Source organism: Plodia interpunctella, chromosome 11 (assembly GCF_027563975.2).
Source record: "Plodia interpunctella isolate USDA-ARS_2022_Savannah chromosome 11, ilPloInte3.2, whole genome shotgun sequence".
NCBI classification, from domain to species: Eukaryota; Metazoa; Arthropoda; class Insecta; order Lepidoptera; family Pyralidae; genus Plodia; species Plodia interpunctella.
The window spans coordinates 645,527-669,589 of NC_071304.1; the positions used below are offsets into that span (position 1 = coordinate 645,527).

A 24,063-nucleotide genomic window follows, 5' to 3' on the forward strand; every position below is an offset into this window, starting at 1 on the left:
CGTACAGTGACATTGTTTATTGACCGAGTTTAAAGTCGCTTACCGCTGTCCGTCTGTCCATGTATGCTTAGTTCTTAAAAACCACGCAACGGATTTTGATGCGGGGTTTTTAAATAGATAGAGTGATTCGAGAGGGAGGTTTATATTGTATATAATATGCGTAATATTACACATGTGCGAAGCCGCTAGTGTTGCACTAAAGCTACTTACCTGATCACCATCAACAACAACAAGTAGGTACGCATTGAACCCTTGTCTCGAAATAGATTGACACTAATTTATTTACATATATACTATAATGGAGAAAATACTAACAATAGAGGAAATATATATTAGATAATCTCCGTTGTGTAGTGGTCACCACACCCGTCCGCTATCTGTCCACGATTCAATTCCCAGCGCGGTCAAATATTTGTACTTGCAATCACAGACATTTGTCTGCAATCTAGGTGTGTTATCGGACTCGCGATACAAGCTTAGTGCTTAGTGTGGGCCGTTGAGTGTAGTCCACAATGCATAAAACACATCAATATAACGCAGTAGCCGGTTGCACTTCAAACTGGATGCAGAACCTTGCGACGGCCGACCTACATAAACAGACACACATGACAAGACATTATGGCCGTATGACTAGACACACGATGTGATAATTAGAAATCATTGATTGAATTGCAAAATGTCGAGCTTTTATTTAAAGTCTGCGTTTTTTAATGTGGGCAAAAGCTAATCACGTAATAATACATTTTTACGATGTGAAATCTATACTATTATTTTTTTAAAGAAGTAAGTGAATTTATATGGTTGAGGCGGGTAATCTCTGAAACTACCGAACCGAATCCAAAAATTATTTCACAATTAGAAAGGTGCATTATCTAAGATTGCTAAAGGCTTTTCATCTTAAAATTCACGGGAGCGGAGCACCGGGCAACATCTACCATATAAAAAATACCGGAGTTTGAACTAAGAAGTTTTAGATAAAAATATGGCGTGAATGAAAGCCATCTCATTTTCGCATATGACTGACTTCTCTTGTAGACTGTAACGTGGAATTGATGAACGATCTTTTTTTTTTCATCACGTACGTGCGTTGGCAACCAGACGGACTTGATAAGTTATCTGGTGTCTATAAAACACTTAATAGTTAAAAACTGAGAAAATGGGCCAAACAGTTTCAAGTACATTATGGCGTATTTAAAAAGTAGGTATGAAGAATATAGGATTGTACCAATTCAATCAAGTGATTTCAACAACATTCTCCAAGAGGGTTGGCGTTAAGCAGGCGACCGGTATAAACAAAGCCGAAGCCAAAAATTAAAGTTTATTTTATGTGGTTCAAAGCGTCAGGGCGTAATGACCGAAAAACAACTGGGACTACGCGAAGATGAGGGATTTGTTAGTCCAGCCAGTAGAAGGTTCAGAAGGCCTACCATCAACTTTTACAGAGCGATTCCAATGCAGTTCAATTTAGACACCTAAAATGAATCGCATTCATAGAAAAAAATAAGTCGATGGTACGAATTTGCGATGCAGTTCAAGTTTAGGTCGTAAAGTGGTTCGTGTTAAGAGATGATGGTAAGCCCCCTGTTTACCAATATTCTAAGTATTTACAATTTAGTTAACTATAACAGCACATTATCTATTGTGTCTGTGGTCTCACAGGCACCAAGAGGAGGTGAATCAACTTATCACTTATTTTTATATACATATTGTTATGAAATACTTCTGATTGACTTTGTATTGACCTTGCTTGTCTCATGTATTAAATAAAACATTTGTTGAAAATAATTACGAAATTAAATTGTTCCTGTAAATTATTTGTGACTTATTTTATATCTACTAAAGATAAAAAATTTGGTTTTATTTTTTTAATCGTAAAAATTAATATAAAAAAAAACCTCCGACTAATAGCGACACGACGTCGAATTCGAAAAATTTTGAAATATTGCTTTTTAAATAAAATTTCGCCACATTTAACAATGAAGTACCACATAATATAAGTATGTATCTAAAAATATTCCCTTAATAATGTTTTGTTGACACAATATTACCTGTCACAACAAACAAACATACCTAAAAAGTCTAGCATAAACCGGCAAACCTACCGTATATAGCTTTATGTTTAGTGGCACAAGGCCGCGCTTGCTCACATGTGACAGACTGACACACATACACGTTATGGACGGCTGGGTGCTATTGGACAAATAATAATCAACCAATGAAATATACAATATTCTTTTAGCCTTCATTTCAGCTAAACTGTTTGTCATATTTTGAAGGAGGAAGCCCTTGAAGACTTGTTTTATTTCTCATGACTTATTTGTTTCATTCACCCCTGACGACAGAAGGAAAACTGTTATAAATTTAACGTGTATATCTGTATGTCCGTGGCATCGTAGTAACCAAACTGTTGAACCTATTTTCATCTAGTTTTTTTTTTTATTTGAAATTTAATTGATACTTTTCTTAGCAATGTTTGAAAAATGTGTGTTAAGCCATTTCAAATCCATCAGGTCTTTTCAAACAGACGAGAGGATACCAGAACGGTTGGGTGTCCGGGGTTTCTTAAATTTTTAACTAAATTTTTATTTTAAAGTGGAAAAGGATAAATATTGTTATCGATATTTGACAAATCCTCATCTTAGCCATAAGAAGTCAGAAAATGAAGCTGCTGAGGAATTATGTATATACTAGCATATCATAGTGACTACTGATATCAGCCAAGTGAACATAAACTATTCATTCACAACTATTTCATTATCATTCAAGCTTGATTGAATGATTTTTATAATTCGTTTGTTTATGTATCTTGTAATTTAATCATTTAAGCGAAAAACATTAGATCCAGTATAATATAAAGTTGTCCATGGTTCCAAAGATAAGCTTTGTTGAATTTGTATCATCTTGTAGTTTTGAATTTTATTTATACAGTAACAATACTACTTAATTTGTAACATGATAAAAGCTATATTAATACCCTACATGAAGAATCTAGAACCTTTACAAATAATGCACGTGAAACATTTGAAAACTAACATTGAATATTATAGATTGTGACATATTGTAATGAGTCTAGAATAGGTGACTGACCTAGAATGATAATAAGGGGAGTAGGCAAATTGTTTATTATAATTATTGAAAGCTAATTAGAATTATAACCAATGATCAGCAGTATAGGAGGTCTAAAATTAGATATTTTATTAATGGCAATAACAAACATGTTTACTATGAGCAGGTTTTATGACTACTTTGTAGGATTGACAAAAAGAAAATAAAGGAACACTAGAACTATCACTATATAAAGGGTGGAAGATGGGAGGAATTGGAAGTAATCTTCAGAAAAGAAAGTGAGGAATCTGTTAACATCAGACAGAGAAAATTGGAAGAGCTTGACATGCTGTAATGACCCCATATAAAGTGTGTTAAGGGATGACGATTCCAAATACAGAATTGATAGTAAATTATCTTGTCCTTCCTTTCACTACGAGTTTGAACTATGTTGACTTGTTTCTCTGGTAGAAGACTGGATTATGACCTAATTATTTTATTAAATTCATGTCTTGGGAGAAAATTCTGTAGGTTGAAGAGTTAAAATAGTACAGGAAGTTACTAATTAAATTTATTTTTACATTTTTATTCCTGTGCCTCAGAAACTGACAACAAATTCAGGTAATACTTATCTTGAAATATATCTGTTAACTTAGGGTATTCAAAAACAATGCAAATCACATCTGAATGCCATTACAATGTTTACATTTCATAACAGGTAAGTCTGGTTCTGTTATTGGTAGTTGTTAATGTAATCATTTGAATTTTAGATTTACTCGAGAGCTTCATAGATAAAAATAGATTTTACAAAATAAAGTTGGAGTTTTTGTACAAAATAAAGTTGGAATAGGAGTGTAAGAAAGAATGGGTCCATTTGCTTCATCAGAGCAGATTTGTGCAGAGATAGACTAGTCTATGACCCCTCTTCTCATTGGCTATGCCCATCATACAGAAGGTGGTTTTTGAGTCTTGCAAGTCGTGGCACTGTCTACCCCTTATGGGATTAAGTGATTTTATATGTATATTATTAGCAGATTCCTGTGGCTTCGCTGTACACCAAAACCTCCCTCAGAATTACTCCATCTATTGGTGATAGCTTTACAAAAATTAATTTAGTGGTTTTTGTGTTTATAGAATCCATACAGACACATGAGGCTTTTGTTTTATAATATATAAGGATAAGGACTTTATATGTATAATCTACAAAGACATACATTCATACTAGGACTTCATGTTACATAAAATTTGACACTTTTATTCTAGTACTTATCACATAAGTGATTAAAAATAAGGCTGTGGCTAGGTATTATAGAAATATATTAAATATAAATAATAATGATACTAAATGAGAATGCCAATATGATTGTAAATGACTAGCCATTTAGCCTCATTCATTGAACAGCCAATTATTTCTGAGTATTGCATCATCCACGCGCCAACTTTTGTTTTGGATGATAGTGTGTTTTATATCTTTGAGAAAAACACGAGAACATGTAAACTGTGATAGGAGTAAACCCTGCAGTTTTAAACAGGGATCTTAAAAACTTGCTTTTATTTATTTACATAATTAGGGTAATATCAGGAATATTTTTATATTATTACATACCTATCACAAATAACAAAAAATCAATTTTGCATCAATATATTTACAAAACATGCAATGGTGCTAACTTAACAAAATGACTTTCCTCATTTATCATCAATATTAGTCATGGCTGCAAGTTGAAGGTAGTAATAAAAATATTCTACAGTGGCTACATCAACAAATCTAAATATTTATGATATTTGTAAGCATTATTCATTTGTTTATCTGAAGTTTGGAAAGGACAACATTTATTTGCAGCTCAAAATTCATACTATTTTAAACAGAAAAAAGAACTCTTTTTTTAAATTGCATTGTTTACTATGTCTAAAAATAAAGCCAGCCACATGTGTCAATACTATTATAATTTAAATAAGATTATAATACAATAGTGAGCCAATAAGATTATTTTTTACACAAAATCAAACAACAGGTGGGTAAATGATAAACAAATATGTTTGTTTACAAACACAAAGCTAATGAGTACGTGTAAACGGTCGCCGCGTTATCAGCGATGACACATGTTTGGTGGCGCGCCACTCACCTCTTAGGGAGCAGCATGGCAGCGGAGCCCTTCCTCTGGAACACGCCGTCCACCAGCACTCCATTCTTGCTATTGCACGTCAGATAGAACTCCGGATGGTCGTAAAACAGCTCCAAATGACGACGCGATATGAAACTACTATGTCCCATGTTCACATCCACTTGACCACGACTCGAGTTGCGCCCGATCACGACGCGCTTCTGCCGGATGAAGTACTCGAAGTCCCGGCCGTCCAGGCGTGCGATCGCTATCGGCGCCGGCTCCTGTGCCCACTGCACTTTGGACGGCGACGGAGGCGCCGACTTCAGGGACAGAAGCGCCCATGCGTCGCTCTCAGAGCTTCGCGTGAACTGAGTCTGAGCCATGTCAGGCGCGCGCGTATCGTATCACCAACACTGTCTTGCGGGGCGTGAACGCCTAGCACGAGGGCACATCACAAACCAACCGAGAGAACCGCCAATACCGCCACCTCTGCGTCCCGACCCGGATATCCGGAACCTGCCGAATCCGTGCCTACTCTACAATTTGAGGTTACAGACGGGACGCACATGCGCAAAGTTTCGACTTGTGCGGTAAACAAGAATTATATAAACCACCACACCACCACGTGATAGAACTGTATACATATACCTAGTCAGGAACTACGGATCGATACTATTCCGTATGATAATGCCGTCTATGACCGAAATATTAACCTTTCGGTTGTTGCACAACAGAATTTTCGCAATAGGACCGAAATTAGACACTAAAGTAAACACGAGGTGAGAACAAAAATAACCAAAAACGTCAGTTCGGCATACGCAGTTTACAAGTTCGGTGCGCCATCTATGCAATACAGCAACAAATCGAAACACTTCAAACGTTCCATTTGAAGCAGAGTAATCTCGATCGATTTAATTAAATATAAATCAAATGTAAATTTTCGCCGTGGAATTTACATTGTGTTTATTAAAATTGCCAAGATATAAAACATCATATTCATTTTGAAGATATCTGCAAGGCATTTATATGTTTCAAATTCTTTACTTTATTTAAATTCTTCATATATATAACAATATTGTAAAATGAAACATATAAATATTGCCATATAGGATAAAATATATCTACTTTAGTAGAAAGTGTGCTAAAACAAATGTAATAACAACATCGTAAAATAGGACCAAACCAACCAATCTTATATCGATGTACGTCTAAAAGAAACAACATATCGATCCTGCATAAAAAAACGTTGTAGGGAATGTTGTATACAGAACTTTAACTTAAACATTTTCTATTCTTACAAAGCGAAAGTTTTGATACCTACCTATAAAGGTTTTATGAGTGTGTGTGGTGAGAGGATATTAATAGTTACTCCATTTCAATAATCAATCTTATTTTTTTTGGCACGTGTTGAATGCTATAAGGATCTTTGACGATAAAACTTATCAGTAATAACGTTTCTTTTTTGGCTGAAACCCTAGCCCATAGATTCAAATTCTAATTCAAATCATTTATTCAAAAATTAGACCTTCACAGGCACTTTTTCTCGTCAATTTTTATATTTATAGTTATTTCTCACAAGCTATAAACTACTGGCATTTCGGAACGACCACTGCTGAGAAGAAATGCCAAAAGAAACTCATTTGAACAGTGTTGGTCCCTATCATGCCAGATTTTGTAAGTACGTTGTATGGAGTACCTACTAATTCCATACCCTAGCCTTAGTATGACGAGGCGACGCGACGAGACGTGTGGAACTTGTTCCGCGAACATGCAAGTATCTAGGTAGTTTTTAGTCATGAAATAGCTGCAACACTAAACACTTGAATCATCTTTCGCTTGCATATAGTTAGTCTATGGTTTTGTCGTGATGACCAATGGTTGTGTGCAATTATTTTGGTGATTTCTCAATTTTTATTTGAAGATGTAAGTAATCGCTTATGTGATCTTATTTGTTTGAACCTGTTTACCACCCCTGAGGTACCAATAAGCTAAGACCCGTGTCCTCTGAACCCATGAAACAGGTATCCGTAAAATTGCGCCAAATTCAAAATGTTAATGTGGAAGCACCATAAAAATCAATCAATTTTTTGTAATATACAATTTACAATATTATACATTTATATGGAATACCTAGCCTATTTGTCAACTTTCTGCTTTGTGTGTTTTGAATTTGGAACTATTAAATTCCTATTGAAATAAAAATATTTCAATAATACACAATATAATGAAAAAAATATTTATTATGATTATGACTAGAACATACCACAGACACAGTCTGTCTTACATAAATAAATAGGTAATGTTAAAACTGTTGATTATTTTATGTAGCAAAATAATTATCTACATATAGTATGTAACTCACTAGAGTTAATCATCCAACTGTGTCAGACTGGCTACTCCTCTGTTAATCCAGTGTTTTTGTGGCAAGTCAGACAACAGAGTTATATACATGACGAAGTTGCTGGAATGTCCCGTAGTAGCGAGGACTCCCTTCCTCTCGCTGGTCTTGTAGATAGGGCAGAAGTAGCACGGGGGAGGGTGGAAGTCTGCTATCATAGCTGGTTTGAACCAAATTATAGGGATTGTGTCGAACAGGATTTTCGGATATGATTCATCTAGCTGCATGCTTATTCTGTTCCACCTCGCTCCTTCCAGGAATAATCCCTGTGTAAAATGCATGATTAGATATCTTTTGATTTTGCTGCTAGAAAAGCGAATTTATCTAATATTTAGGAGTAATAATTATGAATTTATTTAATATTTAGGAGTAATAATATCCTTCTGACAATATTTTTCACAAGTAGGATCTGGATATGAGTATACAGATGTTATTTTATACTATACAATGATTATTATATGATAAAACAATGTATTTGATTGTGGTACACTGGTAGACAAAAGAAATGTACTATTTTTGTCTTATATCTTCAATGTTAGGAGAGGAACAATACAATTTAAAAGGGGTTTGGATAATTTTCATCATGCAGTGAAAATTCAATTTTTTTATTTTATTTCAAAATTCATGCTAACTTTACCAATCGTTAGTGTAGTTTTTAATATCTGGTAAAAAAAATTGTTCAAAAACGGGCAAAATTAACTAGTGAAAATTATATATTTTTTTAACTTAACAGTGCTAGAAGCTGAAACAAATTGACAATCAAAACAGAAGCGTGGACATTAAAATTTACTAATTCAATTACTACATAAAATTCAAGGCTTGTACATAAGAGGGGTTTCCTGGATCCATTGCAGTGGCGGTTGAAAATAAATTGTTTGTTTTGGCGCCGAAAGTTCGCGCCAAATCGATCATCCGCCAATATATTTCAAAGGAAATAATAAGTTGGCAAGTCTTTTCTATTCGGTCTGTACGATAAACTCGTCATTACCATTCATTTTTATTGATCCTATGTAATCTAAATGTTTAGCATAGTAAACATTGAAATTATTAGTCATGCACACTCAATAACTTCCTACAAAATAACTTAAGAAATTTTCAACCACAGCACACTTGTGCAAACATTATGTAAGCAAATTTAATGTGAATTAAATTTCTACAATATAAATTTGCTAGAAAAATCAAGAGCCCACGCATTGTCATATCGTCACACCGCTTACCCAAACGAACACACTGTGTTCATGACCCTGCTTATCCACTGCCTGATTTTGCTGCTTGCACAAATATTAACAAAAAATATTTCAAGACATAGAAAATATATTAATTTTTGATTAAAAACTATTTATTTTATAAAATATACATAAGTACCTATGCGTCCAGGCATAGGTATTAAACGTTGTGTTTGGTGTTTTATATGAATACACCTGACATAATGTCAAATAGAGATGAAAGAGCTCTCATATTTATTTTATACTGCTGCCCACAACAAGCACGTCGCCACATAAGACAGATCAATGTAAATTATACTTAAAGTTAGTTTATTTTATATATTCCTAAAATTTATTCCTCGCATATAATGAGCTGTATTATTAAGAGTAAGGATAATTTTTTTCAACCTTGCAATAGACTCCAAAAGTAGGCTCCTGATCGCAGTCCGCCTCCATACTCGTGATGGTGAATTCGAAGTGGACCTGGTCTATGGGTATCTTGTTATGGCGGGAGTAGTTCTGCAGCACCCCGGTGAGGAAAGACTGCGTGAAGTAGAACCCGGATATCCAGAAGACTATCGGGGGCCCTTCGTCGATCCAGTCTTGCAGGAATTTCAGTCTGAAATCATAATAATAGTCTCTTTGTTTCCCGAATTTTTTTATACCAACTGCGCAAGCAAACAGGCACGCCGCCCACCTGATGGAAAGTGGTCACCGCAGCCCATGGAATTATGCAACACCAGAGGTCACGTGTCACGCACGCGTTGCCGGCCCCCGAAAGGTTTTGATAAATGTTTTGGCTATGAAATATCTCATATATATAATATATGAGTGTGTAGCAAAAGTCGTACTTCTAACTGTAGTTACATATATGTAATGATACTATTAATAAATAAATAGATATTCCTAGATACTCCTCCAACGACATCTATTGGTCTCTGGCCAAAGTCAGTCTGAAATAGGCATACATTATAAATTTTGTTGTTGTCAATAAATGAATTTGTCTGACATACGAGGGCCATACTAGCTGATGAGCAAACACAAACATTTCGGCTTCATTATCAGTATTCATAACATGGATTCAAGCGCATGATAAATTACTATTCACAAAATAAAGTAGATTTATATTTGGGACGAATTCCAGAAAATCCACAGTAGGTATTATCGATTCTCTTTAGATCGACGCCATTCAAATAAATTTTAAATTCAGTTACATAACGATGTAGTCTAGATCAACACACGAACAGGAAAGTATGTCAAACCAATAGTTACCAAAATAAGCAGGGTTACCGAAAACTATAGGGATATCAATGCAAGGCACGGAACATATACCTATTATACTGGAAACAATTACCATGAATAAGTTATAGGAGCAGTGCCGGATTTAGAAGTCTAACGGCCCTAGGGCAATTAAGAATGCCTAATTATCTTTCGAGTAATAAGAACGTTCCTCACATATTTATTATAGGTATGTTTGTGTGACGTCTTATTATTTTTATTTAGATACAAGAATATAAAAGGTTAAAGCATACGTTAAGCTAAAATATGTTTTGTCATTATCGCAATTTATAACATTTGAAATATCAGAAAGAGCCAAAATATACTTTAGTTTAAAGTTGCTTTAACTTTTTTATAAAAGGTATTTATAAATCTATGGTGCAAATCTAAACTATAACCCAAACATATTATTCTGCCGTTGGTCAATATTATACTTACACGATAGTTAGAGTAATTCTTATTTAGTTTTATTGATGGTTAATTAAAAGTTGCGTTAATATTAATTTTATTAAATTCTATGGGTCCTTTGTCCAAGTCCGAGAGCGTTAGACCCGTGTCCCTAAATCCGGCCCTGTATAGAAGATAGAAGACACGAGATCGTAATAAAGATCGTGAACATAGCGGTCAATCATACAGTTAGAAGCTGAGCTTGGCTCATTTGACATTATCAATGGCTTATTGTTAGAAATCACAGTCGTCATACAACTTTTATTTTTGTCGTTTGTGGTTTAGACAGCAATCTATGGAAAACAAAAGCGAGGCCCCTGCCCAGCAGTGGGACACATAAAAAGGCAATATTATATAAAAAAAGTTTCTAGCAACAATGCTAACGGAACAATCTCCTAGATTTTAATGTAGCTAATCTCATGTCTTATGAATAAAGAATTTTATGACCGACCCCGGGCACCACTGCCCCGAACACATGCGGAGATGAAAGAGAGAGAGAGAGAGAACATGTTATTATTATGCGAATATTTTCTCATTTCAGTTGCAGACGAAAAATGTCTGAACAAGTGCTGGGCCAAGAGACCTGGCCGCAGGAGGCGGAGGCCGCCATCAACGACATCCGCAAACACGTCAAGACTGCCAACATATCACCTACTGTCCAGAGCAGCAACCAAAGGTTAGGTTAGGTTAGGCAAAAAATAGCCTATGACAATCTCCAGCTCTCCAACTATATCCACACCAAAAATCACCTCAATCCGTTTGACGTGAAAGATTATAATAATAATAATAATACGTTAGGACAAATCACACAGATTGAGCTAGCCCCAAAGTAAGTTCGAGACTTGTGTTATGGGATACTAACTCAACGATACTATATTTTGTAACAAATACATATATAGATAAACATCCGAGACCAGGGTCAATCAGAAAAAGATCATTTTCCATCATGACGCGACCGGTAATCGAACCCGGGAATTCTCGGTTCAATGGAACTTTACCACTGCGCCACAGAGGTCGTCAAAGATAGACATAACATACTTTCACGTATATAATAATAGTATGGATAATCTAGAGCAGCAACTTATGGTTAGCATCTGGTACTCTCCCCGCCATTTTGAGACCTCTAAGCAGAGGACAGAGTCTTGTGATTTTATTTTATTTTTTGTTTTAACGCATTAATATTTTTCTTCTTTCATTCAAAGGATCTACATCAACCTGACCACACTGGAAGACAGTGATTACTGCGTCGAGATGTCCGCGTCCGGTTTCCGGGTCGTCGGCAGAAAATACGACGACATCAGCCTCTCCACCATAGAGAATATGAACTACGAAACGCCATACGCATTGCTCAACAGCATAAGTCAGAAATACCGCGAGTCTTTCGGTGGCGAGCTGATGAACAAACTCCTCGACTTGGCGAAGAGCACCGAAGGCTGAATCTATTCCATACTAGCGCTCTTTTGGTAATGTTTACACTGTAGACAGAGAAAATTATAGACAACGTCATATATTTCGTTTCGCTCATACAAGAAAGAGAATCGCGTAGAATTACACAAAACGGGACAGTGTTAATATATTTGCCCCTGTAGGTTTTACAACGCCTATCCAATGGTACATAAGTTGTATGGAAATGTTCTATCTCATGTGGCTACGCTAGTTGTCTTTAGTTTTCTTTGTCTTTGGTTTACACATTCGCTGCGGTCACACGTCGAAGGACCAAAAGGGATTTCAAGGTCGTATGAATTTCACTGTTATTATTTATATTTTTGTGTTTTCCGCAGCGAACGTGTTGATGGGCAATTAACAAATATAATGGTAATTAAAAAAATACTGATTATCATATAATTGAATGTTATATTTGCGTTCTATAGTTGGTGAAAGCTACCAGCTTGAGTTTATTAGACGTAGGCATGTAGCCATGTAATTGATCAGTATTCTAATGTGCTATAACTGTTGCTATTAAGTTGAGTCTGGGCGTTACAGAACTTGGACGTTGATTGTACATTGTATTGGAAAGTATACTTGTTTAAAAATAGCCAAAAGTCTTCTATTTTACTCGCCTACATTGAAAAAGGGGGTAAATCATTATGCCCGTAGCCCCTTTTTATAAGTTCATAATACGTGACATACTACATAATAACAAGGATTTTCTTGTTAATATACAACTGTGGCGCTAGGGGCTTCGGCATGCGCGTAGGAAGAGTGATCCGTGCCCCCCCTTAAAATTCTCTAGATACGCCCATGGGCATTGGTTTAACTCGTCATATATATGCGAATGGGGCGGATAATAGGGTTTGTAAATGTAATTTATTGATCTTGATTAAATGTTATGAAGTTCGTGGCTGGTATTGATATTTAGAATCAATATGTTTTGTCGAATCGGAATATAATTCTTAGGAGAAATTTGCGCGATAGATGCGTTATGAGCAGAGATGGTTTGTACCCAGGCAATGCAGTTTATGCACAGGCGTTAACCCGTCTCTTGTTAGCAATTAACTTTTAGGCTGGATTGCCGAGTTTTAGAAATAACCCAATTCCGTTACAAACTAAATGTTTTCAGAATAAAAGAGTGACATTACCCCTATACAGTGTTTGTCCCCCATATATACCTGTTTATAGGTATTCATTACTTCCATGATTTGTTCGTCAATTTCGCCTATGGGTCCATTTTTTGTAAGATCTCGTTAGGCCTAAGTTTGTGTCAAATTTTGAGTGGACTGTCAAGTCTTAATTTATGTAAATGGCAAAATTATGTTTAACGCGCTTATATAACCGCAAGTTGTATTAAAAATTTCGTATATGATGCTAATTATTGTTGATAGCTGTAATTCCCACAGAGCGAAGTCCTAAAGCGCAGCTAATACAATACAATTAAAATAAATGGATTCGTATCGATTCTTTTGATTTGTGGTTGTTTTACTCAACTTCCATGGTGTTTTTTGGTTTTTTGTTTCCATACGAACAAAAAAGAACACAATGGGCCAGCTGCTTCTCACGCTCAGATTGTAAAAGTCAATCAAAGGAATTGGTCATAAACTAAAGATTCCTCTCATAGGCGAGGGGCTAGCAACGTGTGGAATCTCGTCCACCAATAAGCCCAATATACAGCTAAACATTGCTCCAGGTTTCGAGACTCTGTTGTCAGTAATGTTTTATTTGTATCCGATGCCGGCTACACACTATCGGCGAACACAGCCAAATGATGATTAATGGACGAACATTGCATTAATTTAAAACCGTTTAATTAAAAACCGGCATGTATGCAGTTTTTCTAGTTTAGTCAATTGTTAGTCGATCGTGTTCAGCCGGTACGAAAGGTTCTTGCCGTTACAGGGATGCCAACTTGCACATTGAAAACTATCTTTACTCGTAATGCTACAAAATTAGATAATTAAGCTTTGGAACTGTTTTGAATATGCGACTCCTATGTATTTTCGTGTCATAGCTTCCCGTCGTCGGTTGCAATAATATATAGCTTACGATGGCGCACAGTACAAGAATAGACTGAGTACAAATATGTATTTATACGTAGATATACACCTAATGTAATGAATGTGTTGTGATAGTAAATTTGATTTATCATATTTGTGGTTTTATTTATTTCCATTGTTCCATTCATGGCGTTAGGCGTTCTATGATAATATAAAAAATGTGTAGGTCCTAATAAAAAAAAATCTAGTATGTACTTATCTAAAAAATTGCACTATTATGATAATCTTTCTTTCTCCAATCTACTCTGTACTCTCTAGTACAGAGTAGATTGAAAGAAAACAAACACCTATAATAGTTTACAACTTCAACGAGAGTTTGATGTTTAAATGTCATTCACCCATACATTTTCTCTTTTACGCTCAGTTTTAACATCGTTGGACTGTATGTCGACATCCATCCCCTGGTAGATAGATAGATCCGATAGACTGTAAGTCACGTGTACTATTTGTATTAAAACTTGGGACATACCTGGACAAAAGGTCGACTACGTAAGACCCCAAAGGCTTCATGGAAGGGTAAGACTTGGACATCCAAGCGCCAGGGACGATGCCCTTGATAAAGGCGTTGTTACACTGCTCCAGTTCCGCGCTCATGATGGCCAGACCCTGGGCAGCCATGTGGACTCCGTACAGAGTGCGGCTGACCACCGCTAGCAAACGATTATAGCGAATTAATTCCTGTAATTATAAGGCACTTTATCAATGTAAGTCCACATATTTATCGTATGGTAATACTGTCACTATTACAATTTAAATTTACATTTCGTCGTACAGTCTACAGCTTCTGATTTAAATTGTGATGGCCCCTATCGTGCCAGGCCTAATTTATTTGACGGCGTCTAAATAATGTAATTATAATTTTTATTAAACAACTCTTATAAAGGGAAATACCTATACAACTAACCTGCTTGAGCACGGTGTTCATACTGTTATAGTACTGCACAGGGTAGCGGTTGGCCACGTCCAAGATGTCGAACTGCTTGGGCAGGCGACCCATCATGTCCTTGGTCAGCTCCACCACCCCGCCCCCGCCCTCGTCGCCCCCGCCCCCGCCCGCCTTCACCACTGACGTCTGCGTTAACAAGCAGCCGAAGAGCAACTGCGGAAACATTGTTAAGATTCACGTTCTTGTACACTAATATATAAAACAGGTGATCTTTTACACATTAACCTCAAATTCAGCTTATGAGCTAAAACTTAATGCGGCATCACCATAAAATTTTGAATAAAAAGTGTTTACATTATCTATTCAGTCAACGGCATGTCAAGTCCCTGCATAGATTTTTATGCCGCGGTAATAGAGGCGAATTTGCAATGAAGAGTTGTTGTTCTGTTAACTTTTTTACAATATATAAAAATCTCACCGCAGCAGTCTCCTTATTGTCCTTGGTGATGTCAGCATTGTCGTGTAAGCCGAACACCTCCGGTTTGGCGATCATGGGCAAGGCGCGGATATGTTCCAAGACAGAGTTGTAGTCCATGCTTGGCGGCATCCGGTAATTCCCGCTCGGTGAGAACGAATAGCTGCAATTATATTTTAGCATCAAATCAGTGATGTCAGTTAATATTCTGAGAAGAGCACACGTTCAAATTGGGTTAGTAATAAAACTTATTAATAAGCAGATCGACTGAATGTGCCATCGAATGTACAATTAAATATTTTGCATTAGATATAGCTATTTTTACTGTACAACATATATCCTAATTCTAACTATCCTTACAAAGTCCTATACCGCGTTTGTTCGCGATGAACTCATAAACTACTGCACGGATTTTCATGCGGTTTTCACTAATAGATAGTGATTCCTGAGAAAGGTTTAGGGGTATAATTAATCATGCTTTTACTCGAGCGAAGCCGGGAGCGGCCGGCCCTTTTTAGATATAAATGGGAAAGTTAGTTTGTTAACTCTTACTCAACTGAACCAATCGTGTTAAAATTTTGCATACATGTTGAGGTACGATGAAGGACATAAGGTACCTTTCATCCAGGCAAAATAATCCTGTTCCCGTGGGAATATAACGCGGGCGAAGCCGCGGGCAACGGCTAATGAATTATGAAAATTTTTTTTTTAATATATTCGAACAACTTACTCCGGGTCTGCAGTGACGTCCTCGTTGTAAAATATAGACAAAAGAGACAGAATGAGTCGTCTGTCCTTGTCGTCCGTCACTCGACCGCCGTAGTTGCACTCGCCGGCGAGGTAGTTCAACGCTTCCAAGGGCGTTTCGGCGTATTCTGTTAGGAACATCTGTGGAGAGCGAAGTTCTCAGTTAAAAAAGATATTTCTATGTTTGTTAAATATTCAAATTCAAATCATTTATTCAGAAATTAGACCTTCACAGGCACTTTTTCTCGTCAATCTTTATATTTATACTTATTTCTCACAAGCTACAAACTACTGGCATTTCGGAACGACCACTGCTGAGAAGAAATGCCAAAAGAAACTCATTTGAACAGTGTTGGTCCCTATAGACTAGAATAATAGGTAGAATTTTGCTACTAATGTTATAAATGGGAAAAGTCTATAACGCTCTAAACCGCTTGACCGATTTCGAAGAATTTTAGTACGAATATATCTCAAGACTGAGGTTTTAAGATCAAAAACTGGCCAACTTGTTATTGTAACAATACACAACATTTTTTTGTAATAATATACAAAAATCTAAGGATGATTTTAAAAAATTTGGCCTAAGGCCTAAAATCTGTACGAAAAACAAGATGCTTTTCGCTGCGGGCGGAGCCGCGGGCAATAGCTAATATTATTTGTGTATTTATTTACTCTGATATATTAATTGAAATGCTTGTAACAACACTTGATACCTGAAGCTGCATGATACAGATCCTAAGGTCACTCTCGTTGAACTCGTACTGGATATTCCATCCCAAGGGTCCGAACGCCCTCCTCTCCTGCACGACGGCATGGAAGAAGCACAGGGCGAAGAGCAGCCGTCTCCATTCCTCAGTACGGGGACAGGAGATGTAGAACTCCGGGTCGCTGATCGGGTCCGATGTGTACGAACGATTTATGTTGTTTTTAAGACCCTTCGGAGCTTCGTTTGTCATCTTTACACCTGATACACACATTAACGTTTTTAGCATTAATTTGTTTGTAAGTAACGTTTTTTCTTGAAACAATAAGTTTAATAGATAAATAAACAAGATGAGAAACTAATTAATTTTATACTCTATAGACTAGAAAAACCGTTTAAAGATACAAATATTTTTCATTGCAAAACACATATAAATTAACAATGAATGGTATGCATATAATGAAAAAAAAATTAAGACTGCGCTCCGTGCTCAGTAGCGCCACCATCACATTTTTCAAACTTATTTTGGGGTAACACTTTGGTTTTTCTGATTGGCCCGGGTCTTGGATGTTTATCTATATTATGTATTTGTTATAAAATATAGTATCGTTGAGTTAGTATCCCATAACACAAGTCTTGAACTTACTTTGGGGCTAGCTCAATCTGTGTGATTTGTCCTAATATATTTATTTATATTTACCGTTTTGCAGCACAGTAACGGGGAACGCCCGGCTGGGATATGAGGTCAACCAACATCGGAAGTTGTGGTGAGTGGCGTGGGGCACTATCACCTAAACCAGAAAGATGGGATACATTTTTTCACCATGTAGCAATAATATATTCAGCGCGGACATAGTCGCGGGCACTGGCTTTTTCTAAAAGCATAAATGTATTTATTTTTCTCCATCTATGGTATCAAGTTACATTGCATACATGGTGAAGTGTCATCACAGATTATTGGAGAATATAAGCTGTTTCCAACATAAAGTTTGTTGAGAACACGTTGGAACAAAATAGCCGTATGGATAAACAAGAAGGATAAGAAATGATATATATGGATTTTGTTATCTGAAAATAAAAAGTTTTTATTTATTTATTTAATGACCCACCACGCGGGCTCAATCGATGAGTTCTCTTCTCATATTCTATTATTCTTATTTATTCTTCCTAGTCGTATTCCTCATGACTGAGGGTCGTGGTCATTGGAATTAAACACGCTCAACAACTTTCTTGCCATTATTAATGGAGTGGTTTGCAATTGCCTTCTCCATTTCACACACAAGTTAATCAACCAGTGTGCAGGTTTCGTCACGATGTTTTCCTTCATCGGAAGCAAGTGGTGGTCGATGAAAACTACTATACATGAGTCAGATTGGTATACAAACTCATATGGCACGAGTATGATACGAACCTGAGACCTTTTGATCCACAGGCGGGCGTCTTAACCATTACACCACCACCGCTTCTGACATCGCATGGCTGACAGTTATGACCAAGATATGGAATGTATTGTATGAATTATTTTTAATTATTTTACTTCAAACTATTCGCTATGAGTCTTTTAGTATGGACCTTATGTCTCCATTACTAGATCCTCTACTAGATCCATTACTAGAGCCAGTTGTAAGAATAAAACAAATTACCTCAGCGCAGATCCGTTCCAGTTCGCCCATCCAGGAGTCCATCACGTGACAGTTCTGGAGCACCACCCACCCCCCAGTCTGGATGGCGGAGGCGATCATACGTGCTGCTATTGGACCCTGGCAAAATAATATATATATATATAGTATTTATAGATATATAGTCAAGGGCCGGGTCGTGAGGTTCCCTCTATTATGGTTGAGATACGCGATGGCTGTCCCATGCGTCAACTCGTGAACGGGTGCTGCCAGAGGGAACTGGTCATCTCGTTTCTCATATATTTTCATATACTTAAGTTAATAGTGTTTCACATCGATATATTTTTATCAGTCTTGATATACTTTTTGACTATGTACTTTGATATATTATTAGAAAAAAAAATTGTAAGAAACAATAACGGTAAGCCCTTCTGGCATGATAGGGACCAACACTGTTCAAATGAGTTTATTTCGGCATTTCTTCTCAGCAGTGGTCGTTCCGAAATGCCAGTAATTTGTAGCTTGTGAAAGAAATAACTATGTAATATAAAAAATTGACGTGAAAAAGTGCCTGTGAAGGTTTAATTTCTAAATGATTTGAATTTGAATTAGAATTTTATAGGGTTTCCAGTTTGTGCTAATGCGAAGTACAAAAACTACAACTTTAAGAACAATTTTAAGTCGACTTGCTTGTATTAAAAAAACAATAACGTTTTTTATATTTATTTTTAAATGTCTTAATGTGATATTGTTATAATATTTTTTTCTTCCTTTTATAAATACTGTAATAGGATTCACATGTATTTGAATAACAAAGAAATAAAATAAAATAACAAAGGCTCGGTAGACTCGAGCTTTAGATAGGCTTCGAGCTTGGTGTGAGTCTCAATCAACATAGGTACATTGTCAAGTGAGTTACTTGGGGTATTTCATTTCAGCAGTGAGCGTTCCGAAATGCTAGTAGTTTGTATGAGTCCTAAATATGGAGTCAACACCACAAAGTGCTCAAAGGACCTAAATCAATTTTCACTTTTCAAAATTTCTATCTAAAAGCCATTTTCCATTGTTTAGTCGCGCTCCGTCATGTTGACGTCCGTAGATAGACAACGCAGAATAACGTAGAAATTGTATGAATTTGCGACGTACGTCAACGCACGTCAATATCAAAACCTATAGAAAACAACGAAGCTACAATTTAGCACAAATCAAATTCAAATCATTTAATCAGAAATTAGACCTTCACAGGCACTTTTCACGTCAATTTTTATATTAAATAGTTATTTCTCACAAGCTACAAACTGGCATTTCGGAACGACCACTGCTGTGAAGAAATGCCGAAGCCGAGGCACTGAGCCATGTCACTTGCCTGTCCCTGTCCCAAGGAGATAGTCTCAAAACTGATGACCTTCTTCTCCATGGAGAACTTGACCAATCCGGACATGGGGTCTGATCCCGCAGACAGGATGAAGATGAGCGGCGACGTGCAGCTGCTGTCATTGTACGATTGTTCCAGGTCGAAGGGCGGGGGTTCGATGTAAGACTGGCCCATTTGTTCGACCACGTACTGCTGGACGAGGGGGATCAGCTTGTCGGGCCGGATGCATCTGGGGACAACGCTGCATGTCATCTACCTGTCGCCGCGAATTCGCATCATTACGAATAGGGTAATTGCTCTACAAGCCATTTTTATTTTTGTATGACACAAATAAAAATGGCTTGTACACCAGTGAGATCGAGTGACGTGGTGGCGGAACGGGGCGTTTCAATTTTACTTTAACGAGAACTAAAATAAACTGTAAATAAAATTGATGATTTCCAGTGATAGTTGATTATCAAGATAATCGATTAAATAGGCAATATTATAATATATGTGTGATCGATGAATATTGACAAATATTCATCGATCACACATTTGTGTAATAATCACTAGGTTACAGTAATTGCTCTCAAATATATGACAAAATAAAAATGACATATTATTGATAAATAGCGTATTATACAAAGATTTAAAAACCAACACAATAAATTAAACTTACACTGTGATCTCATTAATTATCGTAAACATAAACTTAAGTCAATAAAGGTGAGAAAATAAAGCGTATTCTCACCTCAGTATGATCAATTTGGGTATGCCCTTGATCGTGTCGTACGGCGCCGGGAGGGGATTCTCATGGGGCGCCGCCAAGTCATAGAACGCCTTCCAAACGGGTATGTTTCTCTCGAAGTCTTCTTTGAAGGTTCGCAATCTGTGAACATATCAGTTTATTCGCCTGCTCCCGCTTTATACCTACAAATAATGCCAAGAAATATCGTAACTAAACAGTACAGCAGGCCTACCATCAACTTTTACAGAGCGATTCCAATGCAACTCAGTTCAATTTAGGCACCTAAAATGAATCGCATTCATACTAAAAATTAAGTCGACGGTCAGTTAGGTCGTAAAGTGGATCGCGTTAAGAGATAATGGTAAGCCCCCAGCTCGAAAGATCTAATCGTATGGGATATTCCACAAATAAGGAGGGCAGTCGTTTACGACACGACTTATCATGCGCCTCTATAACAATGAGAATAAGGGATTTCCCTCGAAATGGGTCATTTTCTCGTGGAACGTGATATTGATGATGATAATATACAGAGGTTACTTGAGAAACACCAGAAACTTGGCAGGACCAATCTCCTTAAAATTCCGCAATCTTGTAGTTCAGAGCATGAAGCGGTGGTGGTGTAATGGTTAAGACGCCCGCTTGTAGATCGAAAGGTCCCAGGTTCGAATCCTACTCGTGCCACATGAGTTTATATACCAATCTGACTATGAATTACTAATGCCAAGTAAGTTGTTATGTGTGTTTAATTCCACGTAATGACCACGACCCTCAGCCATGAGGAATACGACTATGAAGAAGATGTAGTTCAGAGCACGAAGTAGAAGTAAGTTTTTTAAAGTCTGTGGCTTTTATATTTCATTTTTGACACATGTTTTTATTGTTGCCAGAGAGATTTTATTGCATTCAATGCGTGACAATAAATCGTGTTCGTGCAGTAAACCGTTGAGGAGTTCCCATGTCTGGAGCCGTTCCTGGGTGCACTATCAGGTCATGCTCATTATAATAATTCATTGTCATCCAAACTAAACGTGTGTGCTAAATTTCGGCTCGATCGATTGAAGATATCTGTTTCAAAAGTGAAAATTCAGGCGCCCGCAGGCTTAAGCTAACTAAAACTATATACATAACATGTATATTCCCGTATAAATAAAGAATGTTGTTTACCCATTCAGGTTACTCGCTCGTACGATCTCAGACCAGGACTTGTCAGTGAGCCAGGAGGGCGCGGGGTTCTCGTACGGGTTGTCCAGCGCCACGCCGCCGGTCAGCAGGAAGGCCACCTGCTCGTCGTCTATGAGGCCCTGGTAGTGTTAACTCTAATCAAATCTATTGTCCAGAAATTAGGCCTTCACAGGCACTTTTTCACTTCATATTCTAAATTAAATTATATTTAAACAAAGTTACAAACTACTAGCATTTCGGAACGACCAGTGCTTAGAAGAAATGCCGAAAGAAACTCATTCAAACAGTGTTAGTCCCTATTATGCCAGAAGGGCCTACCATTTTTTAAATATAAATTTTAATATCATTTTTTGCCAGTAATATAACAATGTAAGTACACAGTCATAAGGTATACTGAAACATATTATGATTGTAATCGAGTGCTGATGAAAGGAAACATTAACCAACTTTTAATAAGAGATCGGAGCTGACCAGTTCCCCCGGCAGCACCCGTTCACGACTTGACGCGTAAGTCAGCCATCACGAAACAACTCACATTGTAAACAGTGTGGTGTGGCTCCGACGATTTGCGGTTGTACCGGGAAATACTCTAAGATGAGACTATGGATAACACATTGTATAGCTCAATTTCATGTAAGCATAACCTTAAGTTATATAAATAACTAGGTCCGCCCCGGGTAGCCTATGTTACTTGTGAAAGTTTCGTCTGTCTTTGTGCCAAATTTCAGATTTAGTAGATTTTATTAATTCCAAACAAAAATACAAATATTTTCTCTATATAATATTAGTACCAATACCTGCGGCCTCAATATGCCGAGCGTGAGAACGAGAGAGAAGATGAGCTTGTCCTTCTCGAACAGGCTCCTGCAGACGTTCTCGTAGATGCTCTTGGTGAAGTAGGCGTTGAGTCCGCTCAGTCGCTCGTCCAGGTTGTCGCTCTTGGGCGAGTTCACGATCGCTTGGTTGTACAGGTTTATGAACCTGATAGAAACGAATGAAAAAAATATTTGAGAAACACATGTGTAATACAAATGGGTGTTAAAAGGCTCACATGTTTTACCGAATATGGGTAAAAATCAATAAAGCTACCATGCTTCACATTTATCATCACTATACTAAAATTTTCGCTATACAAAATAGTAATAGGTATTTTATATTAACTCCTAAAAAATAATTATCTAGCTCTATCATTAAAGAAATCATTTAACGTATAGAAACATTTATAAATTAATAAAGTATTGAGCTGCTTTTTAAATAAATTTAAATTTAAGCTTTTATATTGATGTGAAATTTTGTTAGAAATTTTGGGTACCACACATACTATACTGTTACTGAGCAAAGCAGTTTAGTCTGAAAAAGATTTAAGTATATTTTTTTATGTGACGTTCCACGAGAAAAAGTCTCTTATGATGGGCAGACCTCTTGCCATAAATAGGGAAAAATTATTATAGTAAAAATTCAAAAAATTTCATTCTTCGTCGAGTGTATCTCTCTCTCTCTAAGATAACCGAAGACCAGCGATCGTTTAAAAATTAAACCTTTAATTTTTTAGATTTGGCTGTAATTTTTCTATGCCTGACGTCTCGCCTATCGGCTGTCAAGGCTTTCATCCCTTAGTCGCCTCGTAGGCATCCACTATTATATGAGTCATATTGACGTACACACTCATTTGGCACAAATAGGATTCGAACCTGGCTGTTTTCAGTTAACAAGCGAACGTATTTGTAGGATTCGAACATGGCGTTTTTCAATACAGACGTATTTTACAGTTGTAAAAGTCATCTGTATTGAAAAACGCCGACGAAAAACGAATTTAATTTATAAAGTTGGATAGACTGCAAGGGCGGAATGCAAGAAATTTATGATTGATTATAATGATGAACATTTATGTATTTTTTATATAAATAAATTTTATACTTTTATATATAAATGGACTAGTTAGTCTACCACCGCTTCTTGACGGAAATAAGTATTTGGAAATTAAAACTCAATTTCACGATAGTGCGCTCTCTCACACAAACTCACCAATTCAATGAGTACTGGTACATAGGGTCGATGTTTGACAGATCAGATATACAGAAGAACAGTACAGAGCTATGTTTCGACACCGGCACGTATAGAAGTCGGGCTTCGTCTATCTCTTTCTCTGTCACCGCGGCCGCCGCTTGCTTCGCTTCGATTTCGATGGACAGTACTTTCGACGAAGATAGAATCACATTGGCGGACTCGTCTTCTAGAATGTTCCCGGCTGATGAGAGTACCTGATGAGGAAATCATTATTAATAAGTTTTGTTTACATGAATGTCAGTTTTGTCACAAGTCATTTTGTCAGTTTCCTTATTGGGAGCCGATCCTAATCCATAGCTTCCATGTA

General features: G+C 36.8%; 3 protein-coding genes across 4 annotated transcripts in view; 1 reads left to right on the forward strand and 2 right to left on the reverse strand.

The window, feature by feature from the left end:
* The window catches only part of FoxK (Forkhead box K), a 48,473-nt gene extending 42,478 nt beyond the window's left edge, over positions 1 to 5,995 (reverse strand). For both annotated transcript variants that reach the window (XM_053751453.2, XM_053751451.2), the window contains exon 1: positions 5,172 to 5,995. In XM_053751453.2, the coding sequence (XP_053607428.1) occupies positions 5,172 to 5,536 (365 nt within the window). In that variant the 5' untranslated portion in view covers positions 5,537 to 5,995. The remainder of the gene's footprint in view (positions 1 to 5,171) is intronic.
* Positions 5,996 to 6,963: 968 nt separating this feature from the next.
* LOC128673608 (GSK3B-interacting protein-like) lies at positions 6,964 to 14,065 on the forward strand. Its single transcript, XM_053751563.1, has 3 exons — positions 6,964 to 7,076; positions 11,023 to 11,157; positions 11,684 to 14,065. The coding sequence occupies exons 2-3, from the start codon at positions 11,036 to 11,038 to the stop codon at positions 11,916 to 11,918; spliced, it is 357 nt and encodes a 118-aa protein (XP_053607538.1). The 5' UTR covers positions 6,964 to 7,076; positions 11,023 to 11,035; the 3' UTR covers positions 11,919 to 14,065.
* Dnah3 (dynein, axonemal, heavy chain 3) overlaps positions 7,376 to 24,063 on the reverse strand; it is a 62,055-nt gene continuing 45,367 nt past the window's right edge. The window contains exons 62-75 of the mRNA XM_053751562.1: positions 23,715 to 23,950; positions 22,487 to 22,670; positions 21,672 to 21,808; positions 20,511 to 20,648; positions 19,769 to 20,006; positions 18,427 to 18,543; positions 17,484 to 17,574; positions 16,794 to 17,044; positions 16,064 to 16,221; positions 15,337 to 15,496; positions 14,877 to 15,071; positions 14,442 to 14,650; positions 9,165 to 9,375; positions 7,376 to 7,817 (exon numbers count right to left, since the gene is read on the reverse strand). Of these exons, the coding sequence (XP_053607537.1) occupies positions 7,521 to 7,817; positions 9,165 to 9,375; positions 14,442 to 14,650; positions 14,877 to 15,071; positions 15,337 to 15,496; positions 16,064 to 16,221; positions 16,794 to 17,044; positions 17,484 to 17,574; positions 18,427 to 18,543; positions 19,769 to 20,006; positions 20,511 to 20,648; positions 21,672 to 21,808; positions 22,487 to 22,670; positions 23,715 to 23,950 (2,622 nt within the window). The 3' untranslated portion in view covers positions 7,376 to 7,520. The remainder of the gene's footprint in view (positions 7,818 to 9,164; positions 9,376 to 14,441; positions 14,651 to 14,876; positions 15,072 to 15,336; positions 15,497 to 16,063; positions 16,222 to 16,793; positions 17,045 to 17,483; positions 17,575 to 18,426; positions 18,544 to 19,768; positions 20,007 to 20,510; positions 20,649 to 21,671; positions 21,809 to 22,486; positions 22,671 to 23,714; positions 23,951 to 24,063) is intronic.